The sequence below is a fragment of the Sapajus apella genome, unplaced genomic scaffold (assembly GCF_009761245.1).
Source record: "Sapajus apella isolate SASKATOON/1434 unplaced genomic scaffold, GSC_monkey_1.0 scaffold44, whole genome shotgun sequence".
Lineage (NCBI taxonomy): Eukaryota > Metazoa > Chordata > Mammalia > Primates > Cebidae > Sapajus > Sapajus apella.
The window spans coordinates 10824422-10843169 of record NW_022436984.1 but is presented as its reverse complement, the minus strand read 5'-3'; the positions used below and the strand labels follow the sequence as shown (position 1 = coordinate 10843169).

General features: G+C 38.9%; 1 protein-coding gene across 3 annotated transcripts in view; it reads right to left on the bottom strand.

Moving 5' to 3' along the window:
• Nucleotides 1–4232: 4232 nt before the first annotated feature.
• The window catches only part of QPCT (glutaminyl-peptide cyclotransferase), a 39648-nt gene continuing 25132 nt past the window's right edge, over nt 4233–18748 (bottom strand). For all 3 annotated transcript variants that reach the window (XM_032239333.1, XM_032239331.1, XM_032239332.1), the window contains 4 exons: nt 11118–11294; nt 8826–8925; nt 6026–6142; nt 4233–4874 (listed from right to left, as the gene is read on the bottom strand). In XM_032239333.1, coding sequence (XP_032095224.1) covers nt 4729–4874; nt 6026–6142; nt 8826–8925; nt 11118–11294 — 540 coding nt within the window. In that variant the 3' untranslated portion in view covers nt 4233–4728. The remainder of the gene's footprint in view (nt 4875–6025; nt 6143–8825; nt 8926–11117; nt 11295–18748) is intronic.

Genomic DNA, 18748 nt, shown 5'->3' with positions numbered 1-18748 from the left:
CCAAGGACCACACAGTGCTCAGTAAGTGTAAGAGAATAAAGTTTCCAGTGCTGTTTATAATATATGAGTTTTTAAATCTATTTTTACATCACCTGCGTAACCTTTGTGAATGTGGGGTTTCTGTTTCTTTTTTTATTTTTATTGTATTTTATTTTTCCTTTATGCCATGCTATTTTCCCTTCTTAGCAAATTTGTGCTCTTAATGTTAATTCTCAAACAAATGGTCTAAACTCTTCACGGGCAAATTCAGATATGTCAGGAGAGCGGGCTATGTTCCATGTGTTGCCTTTGAAACATGAGCACAGTAAGAAGACTTCACACTGCATGCGTACTCCAATCAAATTCCGGCTGAGGAATACAGCCATGACACAAGGCAGTCCTTTCATCCCAGCTCTCTTTAAAACTGTCATAAATTATTGCTGCTGGATGTATTGCCAGGAGCCTGGGGCCAATGTGCACATCTAGGAGCATGTGAGGGGTATCCTACGCCACCCTCCCGGTTCAACCAGCTAACAACCTTTTTCCTCCACCTCGGCACCTTGGAACACAGCAGTAGCTTGACACAATGCTATCTACCCCTTGCCACAAAGCAGTCATTTCACTATTTGAGGGATGGAAAAGATGTACCATAAAAGACACAGAAGCGATAGACAAAAGGGAAGTAAAGGGAGGCAGTTAAACCACTTCAAAGCTACTTTTAGAATTTCAGGCTGCACAGAGTGGCCCTGAAACTGAGAGTGAAACCTCAATCTTTCGTACATTCATCTTTGAAGCCAGAAGTTAGGGGGAAGGCTGGCTCTGAAAGCATAGCCTCATGACTTCATGAATAGCAAATTTAAGTCATTTCCCCCAAATTTTCTACATTAGCTTTGCTTTGAATGACTGCAGCTGCCCTGAATAGTCTCCCTCATCTTCTCTTTATTTCTTCTATTCCCCTCTCCCACCTTTGTTCCTCAGATTCAAGTGTTGCACAGAAACTGAGACTTGATTTTCAGCAGAATATACTGTGACCAAGCCCCCTGACGGGCTGTCTGTACATTAAAGAAACGGAAGTGTCTTGAATCTTGTCTGTCATCCCTCCTTGACACAAAGTAATCACCTCCAGCTGGGCCAAGTTGATTGAGGAAACGTTCAGTTTTCACATAATTTTGCTGCAGCGCCACAATGAATGTATTTCTTTGATGGAAGAAAGAAGCTTCATGATATAAACTGCTTAAGGATTTGGAGTTGGGGCTGAAAACATGAGCTGCTTTGTTCTTATGACAACTGCATTGCCATCTAAAACATTTCTCCATGTTGAAGGAGCTGTCTTTTCTCTTCCAGCCATAACCCTCAAGCTACAATAACAGGCTCCTAATTTTTTTTAGATGCCAGGGTTATGAATACTCTTTTATGAATATTTTCCTTTGAACTCATTTCTCCTGCAGAAGAAAAATAGCCCTTCGTATTGTAGGGTTGACAGTAATAGACAAAACGTACAAATTGTTCTCTTAGGGGCAGTAAAATGCTCCAAAATGCACATAGAAAAATTCCAAATGCAACCTGATATTTATGGAGCACTGTCTTTGCAGCTATAATTTGTAAAAAGTAATATTTCTGACTGGCATGAATTATAGAGAATATATTTCAGAGATTAATATCCAGTTAATGCCTTAAAATGTCTCCGTTTATGACATCATGGCTGTTTTTCCCATATCAGTGCAAACTCTTAGTGAGTAGAATTTGAGGATATGTCTTTTCAAAGGAAGAAAACCTTCACTGAATTAAGCTGCTTATGTTTTTTTTTTCTTTTATCCTATTTCAACATATCCACCAACCTCCTCTAAAAATAATTCAACTAATGTGAACTCAACAGATTATAGTAGATCTCTTATTAATTTCATTTTGCCTCCAAAGGAGCTTATCATTTAGGCTTATAATTATGTATGCAGTACTGTCAACTACTGTTTAGGTTCCTCCTTAAAACTTCATTTCATTCTGTTTTAATATCTTCAGTCTGTTAGACCATTTCTTTATTTTTTTTTTATTGTTAAAAAAAAAAATGTTTACCCTGAACTCTTTTCAAATGTTTTCTCTCATCCAAAAAATTAATCCAGAAAACTCAGCTCCCTTTAATCCTGCTTTGTGGCTTAGATACTTTAGTCCAAAACCACTCGTGTTGATTTCTATATACCCATGCTTATGCAAAAATAGCCTTCACTACAGCAGAGTAATCATTCTGCATGGAAATGATGTGTCTCTGAAGCCTATGCTGTCAGGTGAATCACAGCAGCAATGACCTAAGAAGGCATCCCCAGGTTGAAATGACCTATAAAAATTTCAGGCTGGGTGTGGTGGCTCATGCCACTTTGGGATAATACCAGCAGTTTGGGAGGCCGAGGCGGGTGGATCAGCTGAGGTCGGGAGTTTGAGACCAGCCTGACCAACATGGAGAAATTCCATCTCCACTAAAAATACAAAATTCCCCAGGCATGGTGGTACATGCCTGTAAACCCAGATACTCGGGAGGCTGAGGCCGGAGAATCACTTGAACCCGGGAGGCGGAGGCTGCAGTGAGCAGAGACTACACCATGGCCCTCCAGCCTGGGCAACAAAAGCAAAACTTTGTCTCAAAAAAAGAAAATTCAAGATACAACTATTGTTTTGCATTTGGCATTAGGAATATTCTGCATAGTTCTTTTCACATAAAGGGCCAATATTCTAGAGTGGTTCCCAAGCATAAGCTTTAGACCTAGACTGCTTGGGTTGAAATACCACTATTACCACTAACTATGTAATCTTGGAAAATACACTTAACTGCTCTGAGCATCATAAAGTAACCTTACTAATACCACCAACCTCGCACAATTGTTGTGAGGATTAAGTCAGTAAAACATACAAAGCACATGTGACTCTGTCTAGCACAGAGTTAGCACTTAGTGTTAGCTCTTAATATCATTAACTCACAAAGGCACCACATGACTTTGGAAGGACATGCATGACTTTGAAAGGACATTTGTAAAACAAAAAGAAATCCTAGAAAAATCTAATTCTGTAAAATATACTAACATGAAATTGTAGACAGGTAATGATATATATAAATATGTATATTTATATATAGCATAGAATACATCTAAATATACATATAAAATTCTGGCTATATTCTTCTATATAATTTACATAGTCAAATAGATAAAATTATTTTTATCCTTTTCTTACCTGAAAACTATGTTTTAGCAAGTAAATTACTTTCCCAATGACTTCCATTGTCATTCAGCACATTAATTCACTGAGTATTTACTAAATATCTTGTCCGAAAAGGGAACACACAGAAGACAGTGGCCCCAACAAACTTCATCTGTATGCCAGGATCAATTTCCTCATTATTTAATTGATCAAGTTAGTATTTCTAGATAATTGTTTCCTGTAGCCAAAGACAACTTATGAATGCCTATGTATCTTCAAAAAACAATGCTCTAAGTAATTAACCAAACTTGAATACCATATAATCTACCTACTCAAAAATTTTCGCAACTACTGCAATACTACCGTGTTACCTTAATATTGACTCTATAGTTCTGTCCTCACCTCAGTCCAAAACTAAAACAGCAAATATATGTCTGGTAATTACATAGTTTAACAGGAAACAACAGGCCAAAAAACTATAATACAGTTTGATTATACCTTTATAAGAAAAATCTGCAGTTAAGAAATGTGAGAAGGCTAGGTGCAATGGCTCATGCCTGTAATCCCAGCACTTTGGGAGGCCAAGGCAGGAATATTGCTTGAGCCCAGGAATTCAAGATCAGCTTAGGCAACATGGAGAAACCAAATCCATACAAAAATACCAAAAAAAATTAGCTGGGCAAAAAAAATAAAAATAAAAATAGCTAGGTGGTACCAGCCTATAGTCCCAACTACTCATGGGGCAGAGGTGGGAGGATCACTTGAGCCCAGGAGGTCAAGGTTGCAGTGAGCCATGATCATGGCACTGTACTTCAGCCTAGGCAACAGAGTGAGAGAGACCCTGTCTCAAAAAAACAAAAAAGTGGGGGGATATAAAACTAAAGATGAACTAATGGTGATTCTATTCATATAATGGGATTACAGTTTTCTTTTCTCCATTTTCCAAAATTTTTGTTATTGACTACTATTTTTATAATGAGAATGTTAAATTTGCAAAACCCTATAAAAATTGGACTATGTGTTAAATTATATCATTCTTCTTTTATATATAAAAAGACATCACAACATAGCATTTAATTCTGATTTTAATTTCCATAAGATTAACCCTACAAAGATTTCTCAAAGAAATCTGAGAGCCTTCAAACTACATCTTTGTTTTGTATTACATGTAATAGATTCCCACACATGAAAAATCATAAAATGAAGGCTATATTTTACAACCACCATTTAAGTACTGTTTAAAAGACTATGATATTGAATAAATGAACCTGATTTTGCTTCATAGTGTTTATCTGAAAGGATTTTTGAAAGATATTTACTTTCCATTTTCCTTACACATTCTATCATTTTCAATCTGTAAATAAAAATTAATGAGCAATTTAGGATGCAATATCACAGTATAATTATTCTATAATTCATCTGATAACCCAAAAACACCTAAGAATAGGACAATCTATAGGATAGAAGTTTCCACACAGCATTTGTCTGAAATCAGGTTATTTTAAATAATGCCTTGACTTTTGAATTCAATTCTAGAAGCAATTTCTATAAACTAAATCAGGATTACAAGTGAAGATATTCCAACACAAAGACTTGTAGGATTTTGTTTAGATTGTCAATGGTTGATTCATCCAGATTTTCTTCATTGTCATCCATGGTGTGCCAGACTTCAGGGAAAGGGGATGGTATCAGATGCAGAATTGGAACACCTTAGTAAGAAAGAACCAACTTGTAACTATGTGCATTACTCCAGTGAGTAAACTAGAAAGTGTCATTCTTCAAGCAGAGGGAGCTCTGTACCATATGAAGACAGCTGACAATTCATCATCATCTGTGTACTTTCTCATATCCTACCGTTGTACTCCAAAATCACTCACTCATTAAACAAATAAATTAATTCAGTAAATAATTTAAAATCCCCTACTATATACCATTTCTTGTTCTAGAAGTTGATGTTTCATTAGTGAAAGGCCACAGCCCTGCCCATATACAGTTTATAATCCAGTAGAAAAAGAATCAAATAAACAAATATAAAGCATAATTTTAGGAAGTGATAAGACTTATTAAGGTAAGTGCTCCTCTTCTAGTCTTGCCTTTGTCAGTAAATGGTCTGCATTTATCCAGGTGCTCACGTCAGACTTCTGGAAATCATCCTCAACTCTGCCCTTTCCCCATGTCCCATGTACACATCTCACACACATCCAGTTTTAGATTTTCAATGTGACATCTAAATATCATATTGATAAGCAGCGTTGAACCTAAAAGCATTAAATGTTGTGTCTGAATCATACCTGGTGTCAGTGAAGATCAAATGAAGGACTTCTTCCCTACCATTCATTTTGGTTTAAGCATCTGACTTCTAGCTTACCAGCACATAATCAAAAGACACATATTGGTGAAAGCTTATGTGTAGCACAATATGTATATCTCTTTTTTAAAGATAGGTATTCATTCAAATTAATTTTTATTTTCTGATTCAGGTCATTCAAAATAGTTTTAGATTGGTTCAGATCATTAGTATCTAAACTTAGCATAGACAATCTTTAAAGAAGGCTGGTCTTAATGAATCAAAATGTATCAATTATTATTCATGTTTAATTTACTTCTCAAATATATGCAGCAATTAAAGACCTGTTGAGTTTCTCTATGGAAGCGAGCTGATGACACCAGAAAGCTAAATAAGGTTTGGAGATGAGCAAAGATTGAAAATATTGATCTTGATCTCCTCTTGTGAGTGGATAAGTGATATATAGTCTTGGACTTTCAAAATGAACATAAAATACAATAAATACAATAGCTTAAAATATGTGCATGCACACCCACACACATGTACACACACACACACACACACACACATTACCTCTTCTTAAAAATGGAATATGATCATCCTGAATCACACCTCCATAACTGTAATTCTGGAAATACTGCCTCTCCAAAGAGTGATCCTTGAGCAAACCCAATTCATGAAGTTCATGTTCTGTAGATGACAATTAGATGAACATCTATTTTTATCTGATTGAGGCTCATACTGTATCCTTAATGAGTTTGAAATCTTACCATGTGTCCATAATTTTTAAAAGATTATGCAAAAGCAAGCATGGCCACACCCATGACAATAAACATCTGGGTTGAACACGAGTGTATACATTTTGGAGCAGGAGGAGAAAAGAGTCACACATGGCTCTAAACTGACAGGTGAGAACCTCCTTTGAGGTAGAAACTCAACAGAACAATGGAGAGATAGAGAATGAAAAAAACAGAAGACAGGTGGCTAAAACAGGGGAACACAGGTGCAGGTGTAGGTGCTTATAGTTCCAAGATGCTGCATAACGAATGCCTTAGAGACACGGAGCTTAAAAGGTGAGTACTCAAACAGAATAGAGATGAACTATATCAAGTGACCATTCAATGGAAAGGGAAACCTAGTGTGACCTACATCAGCGGTTCTCAAATCTGTGATACCTGATCAGCAACATCAGCAACATCTAGGAACTTGTTAGAAATGAAAATTATCTGCTCCTACTCAGGCTTACAGAAATTCTGAGGCTGGAGTTCAGCAATCTGTGTTGTTAGAAGCCCTCTAGGTGATTCTGACGCACTTTAAACTTTGAGAACCACTGGCCTGCATAAGTCATGATTCAGGTCATTTAAAATAGTTTTAGATTGGTTCAGATCATTAGTATCTAAATTTAGATACTAAATGATGAATGATCTGTCATTGGTTCAGATCATTAGTATCTAAATTTAGATACTAAGTAATGAATGACAGATCAACTAAGGTCTGGAATTCAAGACCAGCCTGGCCAACATGGTGAATCCTGCCTCTACTAAAAATACAAAAATTAGCTGGGTGTGGTGGTGGACACCTGTAATCCCAGCTACTCGGTAGGCTGAGGCATGAGAATCACTTGAACCCAGGAAGCAGAGGTTGCAGATGACAAGAGATCACATGAATATTATAAGACAACCAAATGAAATTTCCTAGGATAGCTTTTAATAATTGCTAAATTTAAAGGGTAAAACTAAATCAACTAGTAAGCAACCATATGTAATATGATTCTAGGAGCATTGAGAAAGCCCTAACCACCACCAAAAACAATATTCCTGTCTGTTTATTGGTACTTATAATTCCTTTACCGTGAGACACACTTTTTCTTACACAACTAGAGATATGGTTTGAAATGTAAATACCAGTAGGAGGGGCAGCACAATAGGTTAAAATTGCATGAAGGTGCAAGTCATTGACATAACTTCATTCTGGTACAGAAAATAATAAAAGCACACAAAATCCTTGAAAGAAAGCCAAACTCAGTTTTTAGAGACGACCATCAAAGTAAGGAAAACATGCTGCAAGGAAGAAGCCCAAGAAGTTTATATCAATAATACCATCATAGTAATTCCTTCAAGCTAGGAAATGAAATTTGCCAACGATGAGTATCTGAAGTTCAGATACAAGTTTCCCTAAGAATCCAGACAAATTATTTACCAATGGCAAAAGTGTGAGTTATGATGGCAGTGCTTTTCCCACTGCTTAGAAGTAATGCAAGTCTATCTTGCTCAGTGAAGTGGAATAAGGAATTATTCCATTCCTTATGTGGCGAATAAGGAATTTCTAGCACGAAGTTCTTGCCTTCAACACAGCCCCCTGGCCTGGATTCTACAATAAAGATCAATCTCATTTTCATCTTTCCTTGATGTCTGAAGGGTTTGTTGTTTTGTTTTGTTTTGTTTTGTTTCAGGTAGGGTGGATGCACAAAGATAAGAAGTTATTATCCTTTTCTTACTCCAAGCCCCAAGCCCCTCTCCTCAGCCACAGATCCATACGTTTCCTGGCCTGGCCTGGTCTGGTCTGGTCTGAGCTAGCCTAGTCACATTTATTTGACTCTAAATCTTGAAGGATCTGGCTTTCTTTTCATCCTGATCTCTTACTTCTTTGGAAAATTGGCAGAGATTGTACTAGATTTAAAGGAAAACAATATCTGGTTAAGGTAGAACATAGAAGATGGCAAAAACAGAGAAAGAAAAGAAAGAAAACTGAAGAGTATCTTTTGGTATCGTTGTAAGGACTTCATCATTAGTCAACATGCTTTGTTGAGTAAAGTTTCCTCCAGAAATACATTCTACATGCTTCAAACAGGACTCTGGAAAAATATTCTCAAACCATTTTTAAGGATGTGCAAACATGAAATATAGTATTTTATGTTTCCAAGTCAAAATAGGGTTTCATGCAGGAAAATAAGCTGGGCTTACTACAAAGATGAAAAGAATAATAAACTAATCAATCAAGAAATTTTTTGAGATGGAGCCTCACTCTGCCGCCAAGACTGGAGTGCAGTAGCACCATCTTGGCTCACTGCAACCTACACTTCTAGGTTCAAGTGATTCTCACGTCTCAGCCTACCAAGTAACTGGGATTACAGGCGCCTGCCACCACACCCACCTAATTTTTGTATTTTCAGTAGAGACAGGTTTTCACCATGTTGGCCAGGCTGCTCTCAAACTCCTGACCCTAGCTGATCTGCCCTTTCGGCCTCCCAAAGTGTTAAGATTACAGGCATGAGCCACTGCGCCCAGCCAAATAATAAATCTTGAATTTTAAAATGTAGTATTTGTCAGTAGGAAGAAACTATGTTTTCTTCATTAATAACAGTGGTACTTACCAATTGCTTGAAGTCTTTCAAACCATCTGGCTGAGTTTGGAAAAAAATTGGGAAATGTTGGGTTTGGAGCGCCAATCAAATCCAATAAGACCAATAAATCCTAAGGGAGAAAAAGTATTGTTTAATCACCATCATCATCAAAATGTGTTTTATGTTCATCAATAAGAAAATACAATCAGTCAAAATTAACTGCATTTTAGTAATTGAGAATAATGAGAGCTATATGAATGAACAAACGATTTACTAACATTTTATGCTAATTATTTTGGAGAACTCTTTAAATCTTGCTGATGCAATGTGAACAAACAGCAAAGTATTGATTCTTTGTGTATGTGACTCCAAAAGGATATCATTAAGGATAAATTAGAAAGAACTTAAAGTATAATAATAAAAAATTAAAAAAAGAAAGAAGACATTTGGATAAATATTTTGTGGACTTTAAAAGCATACATTTACTTTATTTTCAGAAAGGAGTCCAAGCCTGTCTGATCTTCTGTGCCACTCTGTTTAGCCATTTAATCCTTAATCCGTAATGATACAATTCCCAAAGGAAGGCACTTGGGTATAACTATTTATTAATCAAGCAGTATCTAAGAAAAGTTGCTTGTACAGGAGCTATATAACATCATGTCTCTGGATCTCCATTTCCTTGTGTATCAAATAAGAAGCTCAAACTAGCTGATCTCTAAGGTTTTCTTCTGGTTATAGCTCTCTATCATCTCATAAGGAGGACTCTCCAAAGACTATTCACTAGATTAAGGCCTCCTCCTGATTTATCTAAGTGAAATAATGTGAGGGTAAATATTTAGCATACATTCTAACACATAGTAGACAAGTATTTTCAGAGTCTGTGATCCTAAGAACATAGCATAAATAAATTCATAAATGAAAATTCAATATATTCATTGTAAGAAAAATAGGCTTCTTTGGCTTGTTATATAAATAAGTAACTTTGTTCTACTACTGATCAACCAGGCCTCTCCTCTTTGTCTGAATGTTTTTTGGCCACTTGGGCCCAGGTGAATAAATGAGATGCTGACCACATTCCCCTGGCCCATTAGGAGCTGCCAATGAACAACAGGAGGAAGCAAATGCTAACATGAGGTGTTTTAGGGTTATAGAAAACACAGAATTTGGCCATTTGGACTTTCATAGGGTGAAGGTCAGTGACAGGGCAAAAGACAGGAATGAGTATGGGTGCTGGGAATAAGCTATCAGTTCACAGATGGAGTGAGGGTCAGGAATGGATAGAGGCACTGGGAAGAGCGAAGTCTCAAAGGTAGCATGAGGTTCCAAGCTGGGGTTAGTGAAGATGTGGGGACAATAAAGATCAAATATGGGAAGAGAGTCAGAGTCAGGAGAGGATTCAGGGGTCGGGGGAAGGATCAGGGATGGAGTGTGGGCCCCGGAAATGGGGATGAAAATGAGGCTGTGTGTTGCATCCATTACGTAGTAATAATAGCAGGGTTTAAGGCAGCATCAAAATATCCCCACCCCCATGTCAAAAATGCCACATCAAAACCAACACATCAAACTGTCTAGTCACACTGGAGGTATGGTATAGCTTTGAAGCCACCAAGGAAATTCTTCACCCCCACCCCTCTCTTATTCCGTTTCCCAAAGCCCCATGTTGTTCAGACTTGTAAAGCCCTCAAAGAAGGGGGTTTCCCTCTCCACATCCCTACAGTACTGAGGGAATGTGTTCCCTCTGGGCCCAACTGAATCTGATGTTCCTGTAATCCTTTACATCATTTTATCATTTTAATTAAGCTCAGTCAAACATGGTTTCTAACCATGAATTTTTGTTTGTTTTGTTTCGTTTTGTTTTTTTGACAGGGTTTCCCTCTGTTACCTAGGCTGGAGTACAATGGAGCAATCATAACTCACTGCAGCCTCGAACTCCTGGGCTCAAACAATCCTCCTGCCTTAGCCTCCTGAGTAGCTAAGATTACAGGCATACACAACCACACGCAGCTAATTATTTTATTTGTTGTAGAGACAAAGTCACCTTAGGTTGCCCAGTCTGGTCTCGAACTCCTGAGCTCAAGCGATCCTCCCTCCTTGACCTTCCAAAGTGCTGGGATTACAGGTATGAGCCACAGTGCCAGCTCACAATCATTCCTTTTAGCTCTGGGATTCCTCAAAAACCCAATGCCTGCCAAGGAATGTTCTACCATAAAGAGCCTGCTCCAAGGATGCTGTGGCATTTTTAGGTCTTAACTTGGCTTTTGCAACCTTTTTCTTAGAGGCAGAGACTACAGCTACAACGCCATGGAAATTGCCCAGACTAACCATGCCATGCAGTTGGCTGGTGCCTCTCGCTCCAGGTGGGTGTGGGGTCGATGCCATCTTTGCGGCTAAGTGTCGAGATCCATAGAGAGAATCTTGAGGAGACCAGTGAAGAAAAGCCTCTTCCCCATCAAAGAAAATCAGCTGAAGTGACAGATCTGGCTTGGAGTCTGAAACATTCTGTTAAGAACAGCAATAAAAAGACAGCAAAAAAATACTGTGATGATGGGAAAAAACAGCATGATTTTCAATTAATTGGGCAAAAAGATAGATGTGCCATGAAGAAAGGAAGATAACACAGCAAGTGAAACTATGCCAAAATTCATTCCACACCACTTCCTCTTCAAATGTTAGCACACCTCCCACAGTCTTCACCCATATAAACCACGTTCTTCCATCCCCTCAGAAAATAGAAGTCTTTTATACTTTTTTTTACTCCTCATAGAATTTTGAAACAATGAAAGTGCTGTGATGAACCGTGTGACACACTACCCACTTCCGCTACAGGAGGGTGTGTTGCCTCAGCTGCTGGGAGAGCTGTCAGTCACTTTAGGAATTGCCTCAGCTGCACCTCCTGGGAGTGTCCTACATCCAGTGCTGCGGTACTGGGGCTCTCTAGGGAACCATTGTATCTCCAGAGCTCCCCAGGGATTGGCTGAAGCTGTTGTTGAACCTGCATTACAGCTCAACTTCTCCCTGTGTCCAATATCATTCCTTTCCCCTCCCTGATACCCAAGGCTACTCCCTAATAAGTGACCTGAATGTTAAACTCCATAGCAGAGGGTGCTTCCTAGGAAATCCAACCTGAAACAACTGTAAATCTTTCTTGCTTCTCACTTTATTTAAGTCTTCAATTTTGTACTGAGTCTAGCTTCAAGAGTCTGCCCCAGGAATGCTACAGAGACACAAAGAATAATAACTATAACCCTTCCCTTGAAATAGCCTATACTTTAGTTGGGTTGGGGAGAGATAAAACACGTGAGCATGGCAAAATGCGCCAATAGCCACAAATGTAACATAAAAGTCCTCTGGAAATTGGATAGAATGAGAGGCAAAATCCTGGGGGTGTCAAGGGAGGCTTTATGAAAGACAGTATTTGAACAGAACTAAAAAGAGTGAGTAGGATTCTGATTGACTTTACACTTTACTCTGTCTGACAATAACCCCTGTCTTTCAGATTAGTCCTGATACTCTAAACTCCAAAATCCTTCAATCCCACTAGAACCTCTAATCTATTAGAATGTTTCACCTTTTTACAGTCCTTCGCCTTCGTAATGTCCTCACTTCACTCTATATTTTGCTTAAATTCCAGTCAATCATTCCAATCACTCCTCAACTCCATTGCCCCTCTCTGCCTTGGTCAAACCTTCATGGCAAAAACATAATGTTAAGTCCCACTCTCTACCTACTTTGTGCCAGCACTCATGCAGCTAAACCATGCCAGAGAAAAAAATATATAACCACACTGTCTGGCCTTGCTTAAAGTTCATGACCACAAACCTCATGTTGGCCTTTCATGTTGACTGGCAAGTCATACTGTATTTTGTTAGTTCAGTCACTCTAGCACCCTTCTAGTATTTCACATTCCTCCTCTCCCTGCCACCTCACCCATCTTCATTCCCAACCAATGACCTTCATTTCTTTCTGTCATGCTCACATTAGATGCCAGTCTCTGCTTGTGCACAAAATCCTATCCCCTCTCATCTGCCCAAGGACATTGCTCTAGCAAATACCATTACTCTCCTTCATCAACAATTTTTCTATCTCTGCTGGATAATTCCCATCAGCCAACAAACATGCTGCTGCTTTTCTCCTCTTAAAATGTTTGACCTCACTCACTATCTCCACCATCGACTGCCCAATTCTTAAATCCCATTTACAGCAAAACCCCTTGAAGGAATTGTCTATTCACACTGTCTCTAACTTAGCCCAGTTGGGTTTTATCTCTACCGTGTACTGAAACTGCTCTTGTCAAGACTCTGCATTGCTGCATCCAGTGCTCGCTCGGTCTTCATCTCTCTTTACTTATTGTCAGCATTCAACATAGTTAACCACTCCCTCCTAGCTATACTCTCTTCATTTGGTTCCTAAAATACTGTATTCCTCCTACTGTAGTTGGCACTAATGGTTCCCTTCATCTCCTTTCTGTCTTAATGCTAGAGAGCCCTGGGGGCTTGCCCGTGGTTCTCTTCTCATCTCTGTCCACACTCACTCTCTTGATATCTCTTCTTGAGCCTTTAAATCATATATGTGTGGTTGTGTGTGTGCTGTCTTGTGTGTGTGTATGTGTGTATTGTGTTGCGTGTATTATATAATATAGAATTTTTAATATAATTATTTAAAATAATAACAATATTGTAGAGATGGAGCTTTAGTATGTTGCCCAGGCTAATCTCAGTGTATATATTATATATAGTATAATATTATATTATTATAATACACACACACAACACAACAAACTCAACACACACATACACACACAAACAACACAACACACACATACAAACACACATACAACACAACACACACATACGTGTATATATCAATTCCAAAAACTATATCTCCAGCCCTCACTTCACTCCCAATCTCCAGACCACATATTCAGTTGCCAAATGAAGATCTCCACACAGACATTAATAGACACTTAAACAGCATGTCAAAACTCAACTCATGAGGTTCCCCCTGAAATCTGTATTACCAACAGTCTCTTCAACCAAATGGATGGCAACACCACCCTTGTGGTTACTCAAACCCAAAATCAGTGGGGATCTCTCTCTTTCTGTCTTTTTTCCATATACACACATACGTCCCCATCGAGTTCATCCTGCCCCTGCAAACTTGTTTCCCACCATTCCCACCACAGGCCTCTCTTTCGTTTGCTTTGTTTTCTCTGAACCTAATATGTCTTCATCATTATGTGGTCAGGCATTCCCGACACTATCACACCTTTGTTTCTCCTGTGTCTGTCTGGTTTTGTTTTTTAAGAACAGGCCCTTCAGGAGCCCTCTCCTGCCTGTTCCAGTCTGGACTAACCACTAGATCTGCTGCCCATCCGTTATCTTGGGGCTCCCCTCACCACCACCCTGCAGACTTCTGCCTCTACTACATGGGATCCCCAGTGAGCTGACCTCCATGACTCCCTCTTCCTTGATTTCTTTCTTGATTTTACGAGAACACAGCTTTAAGCAACTTCTGAGGGAAAAAAATACAGTACATGGGAGTGAAAATTGTTGAGATTTATCTCTGAAAATGTCTTCATTCTATTTTCCTATTTAATTTGTCAGAGTCTGAAGATTCTGGGTTGCAAATTATTTTTATTTAAAATATTTAAGGCATAATGTTATTGTTTTCTAGCTCCCAAAGTTTCCATTGAGAAGAACAATACCGTTCTCATTCCCAATACTTTTTATATGAACTACTGTAATTGTTACAATTATTCTCCAGAGGCCATAATCATCTCCTTTTTGTCATTCTTCTTTCTAAAAAAAAAATTTATCTACTTTAGGATCCAACTATTTTATCGATTCTTTTTTTATTTTAAAAATAGAAATTTTAATTTCCAAAAGCTCTTTCTTATTGACTGATTGTTCTGTTATTGCAGCATTCTGGTTTTATTTCATAGATATAAAGTCTCCTCTTATTTCTGTAAGAATATTAGAATAGTGTCCTTTAAGTCATTTTCTGCTCATTTCCTCCAACTTCATTTTTAAATTTGTATTATTTGTTTTGCTTTCTTACTTTTCGTTTCTTATATTTTTAAGAATTTTTATTTATTTAGACAGGGTCTCACTCTGTTGCCCAGACTGGAGTCCAGTGGCTCAATTATAGTACACTGCAGCCTTGAACTACTGGGCTCAAGTTATCCTCCTGCCTCAGCCTCCCAAGTAGCTAGGACTACAGGTATGTGCCACCATAACCAGCTAACTTTTTTTTTTTTTTTTTTTTTTTTTTTTTTTTTGGTAAAGATGAAGCCTCACTATGTTACCTAGGTTGGTCACAAACTCCTAGCCTGAAGCAATCCTCCCACCTCAGCCTCCCAAAGTGCTAGGATTACAGGCATGAGCCACTGCTACAGGCCCTTTTTTTCATGCTGGAGTCTGTCTGCAAATGTCTGGGCATCCTTTGTGTTCATTCATGTTAAAGGATAAGATATTGAAATGCTGGCTGGAGACACAAATTGGTTGGCTTCGCTGAAGGGCAATCTGGTGCCCAGACAGTGTTTTCACTGAGGATTACTGAATGTCACTCTCTGGAATTTTTTAGTGAGGTGGTTCACATTCTCTGGAGAAGAATCCTCCAGTTTTCTATCTGATGGGTATAAGCTGGCCATTGGCTTTCTGGGGCTGAAGATGGGAGAGAGACTGTAGATCTCACTGTTCGATGTGTAGGCTTTCACCTAGTCTCCCCAGTTTCCATGGGGTACCTCACTGCCACCCTCCTCTCTACTTGCTATTCTCAATTCCATAACCTCCATGGTTCAAGTTCTCTAGAAAAATATTTTCTCATCTCTGGCAAAGACGCAAGGGGCACTCACCTGCCTGCCTGATGTGGGGTGGGGATCTCTACATCCACGTACTCCTTAGACAGACTTACAAACTCTCCACTCCAGCCCCTTTCTCACCTCTGCCTTCCTCAGCTTGTCACATCTCAAATCTCTGAGCCTTTTTAGGATTCTGTCAGGGAAACCACTGACTTCTTCCATTTCCTTCCCTCTCCAGGACAGTGTGACTTTTCTCCACTCTGATATGGCATCTGCCATTTCTCCATCCAACTTCTGTCTTCATACTGTGGTTCCCATTCACAGATGTTCTCTAGTTTCTTCAAAAAATTGGAGTTTCCACTGGGTGCGGTGGCTCACACCTGTAATCCCAGCACTCTGGGAGGCCAAGGCAGACAATCACAAATTCGAGACCAGCCTGATCAACATGGTGAAACCCCGTCTCTGCTAAAAATACAAAAATTAGCTGGGTGTGTTGGCCTGTGCCTGTAATCCCAGCTACTCAGGAGGCTGAGGCAAGAGAATCACTTGAACCTGGGAGGCGGAGGTTGCAGTGAGCCGAGATCATGCCACTGCACCCCAGCCTGGGTGACAAAGTGAGACTCTATCTCAAAAAAAAAAAAAGAGTTGCCTTGATTGTTTTAACAGTGATTTCAAAGGAGAAAAAAATTGTCTTCATCATCTGAAAACTAAGTTAATTTTTTATGCTAATCATTTCATATCGCTCCTTAATTATGCCATGAGGAAAGGACAGTTTATTTTGTTTTGTATCCTGCACAATTCCTGGATAAGCAATTAAGCAAAGGGCATGTTTGTACAATATAAAGGCACTCAGAGTTTAACAAGCATTAATTAAACAGATTTTCTCATTGGCAAAAATTGTAAGATGCTTACTTTCAGTAGAGACATTCTAAGCTTCCAGTTGTTTAAAGGGCTTGAACATAATCACAGAACAAGAGGCCAGAATGGGACGGGTTGGGACAAGAGGTATTCTGCTCATGCCCAGGGCAGAGGCAAAAGTCAGTAGTTTTTATCTCTTGAAGCTTGACAGTTCAAGTACCTCAGTGAATCTTCAACAGCTGGGTCACTCCAATGTTCTGTTCTCCTCATATCCATTCATTTATCCAGCAATAAACTGTTGTGAACATTCATCCTGAGTCCAACAAGGCAACCTGCTTTTTTGGCTTCATTTCAGGATTGACAGAAAAAATAGCCATGGCCTTCATTTCTAGTACCTCAGCCTAGTACCTTGGAGCTAGGAGAATCTGACTGGCCTGATGTATGAAGGTCTTCATGGTAATACCTAATTACCAGTGTTAACATAGTGGATTACCTGCCGTGTTTCCCCCTTCAAGGCTGTATCAGTTAGCTAATGCCACAACAACAGAATGGAATGGAATAAGCCACCCCAAACACAGTGGCTTACAATACCATTATATATCTTCCTGAGATTCATAACCTCTGTTGGTCAGTGAGGGGGCAGCTGATCTAGACTGGGGTTGGCTGGGGCAGCTCTGCTTCATTCTGCAGTCAGCAAGGTTGGTTCTGCTCATCCTTCTGCTGGGACTGGCAGGCTAGCCAGGGCATGCCATTCTCATGGTTATGGCAAAGACATGGGAGAGCAAGCCCAAAGGCACAAGCATATTTCTAGCCTCTACTTGTGTCACCTCTACTAACATTCCATTGACCAAGGCAAGTCAAATAACCAAGTCCAGAGTGAAGGGATGAGGAAGTACAACCGACTACAGTGGGAGGGCATAGCAAAGTTACCAGTCAGAGGATGTGGATGTGTAATTACTGTCCTATTACTGGAGAGAAGAGAGGCTAGGAAGAGTTGGGAATAATCCAGTCTACTTACCCAGTGCTCTTTCAGTTCAGTTTCTACCACCATCCACCCAATTCACGACAGCTGAAGAACTTAACTCCTCAATACAAATTTAGTTACAACGTGTAACTGGAAGAATAAGTTTGATACTCTCAAACTCTGCATTCAAAATAGCCTCTTAAAAAAATTCCCACCTCACCATTTATCTCTAAAAGAAAGGATTACTATGAGAATGTGTATGTTGATTCAAATTTTTTTAATGATGACCCCAATCCAATAACTCATTCAGAGCTTTCTATTAATATTTCTGTTTGCCAAAAGCAGGTACGAGCTATCTGGGGAAAAAGCAAAGGAGTTCACTCAGAGAAAATACATCATTACACAGAACAATGTCTTCAAGTCATACTTCATTTTGTGTCCTTATACTAGAAGAGCAAACATGAAAAATTAGACTTTTTCATCAGCTTCTGAACTCCCTCATCCAATTGCTGGGGAAGGAAACTAGTTAAAAGCAGGGCAAAGCATGGGACAAAGGCATTGTAGAAGGTTCAAAAAAAAAACAAACCAAAAAAAAGTGAAAAGGAGACTGAGAGGGTATAAACAATTCTTGCTTTCTTCAAGTTCTGCATATACAGCAAAAATAGAAGCAAATATCTATTACTTCAATTACAAGATAAACCTTTTACTTCTTTACCCCATTGTATCAAAAGCTGGACCCTCATAAAGCTCTGTCTGAGGAGGGAACAAAGTATTTGTTACCTGTGAACAAAGTTTTTTGTTTTTGCTTTGTTGTGTTGACTTGGTTATGAGTGATATCAGAACAAAATATCTTCATCTAGCTTAGCACTTTTTTCCAATAGACCCTTAAGAACACCAAGACTAAAATAACATCTGAGAGTCCCAGAAGTATTTTGAGCTGAGAGCATAACAAAAGCTCTGCTATGCTACATAAAATGGAGCTGAGATTCACAGATAATAACAATAATGCATTTCTGCTTCATGCTTTTCATCTTGATAGGCCTGAATTACCCACTCTCTAGCTCAGAACCACTTTGCCAAAACTCCCTCCTCCAACCCAAGAGCCACCATCTGTCAGATCAGAAGGTTATGATGTCTCATGGCCACAGAAACAAGAACAATTCTCATACCTGAAATAAACTTCCTCCTTCATTTTGCACAAAGAAATGTTGCATTTAATTTAATGTGCATTCACAGCTGGGAAATCAGGTGCCAATTAATGAATGCATTGCCACGTATCTCAGGTTTATCGCCCACAGTTGATATGCCAAATCATGTAATCTTTAAATTCAC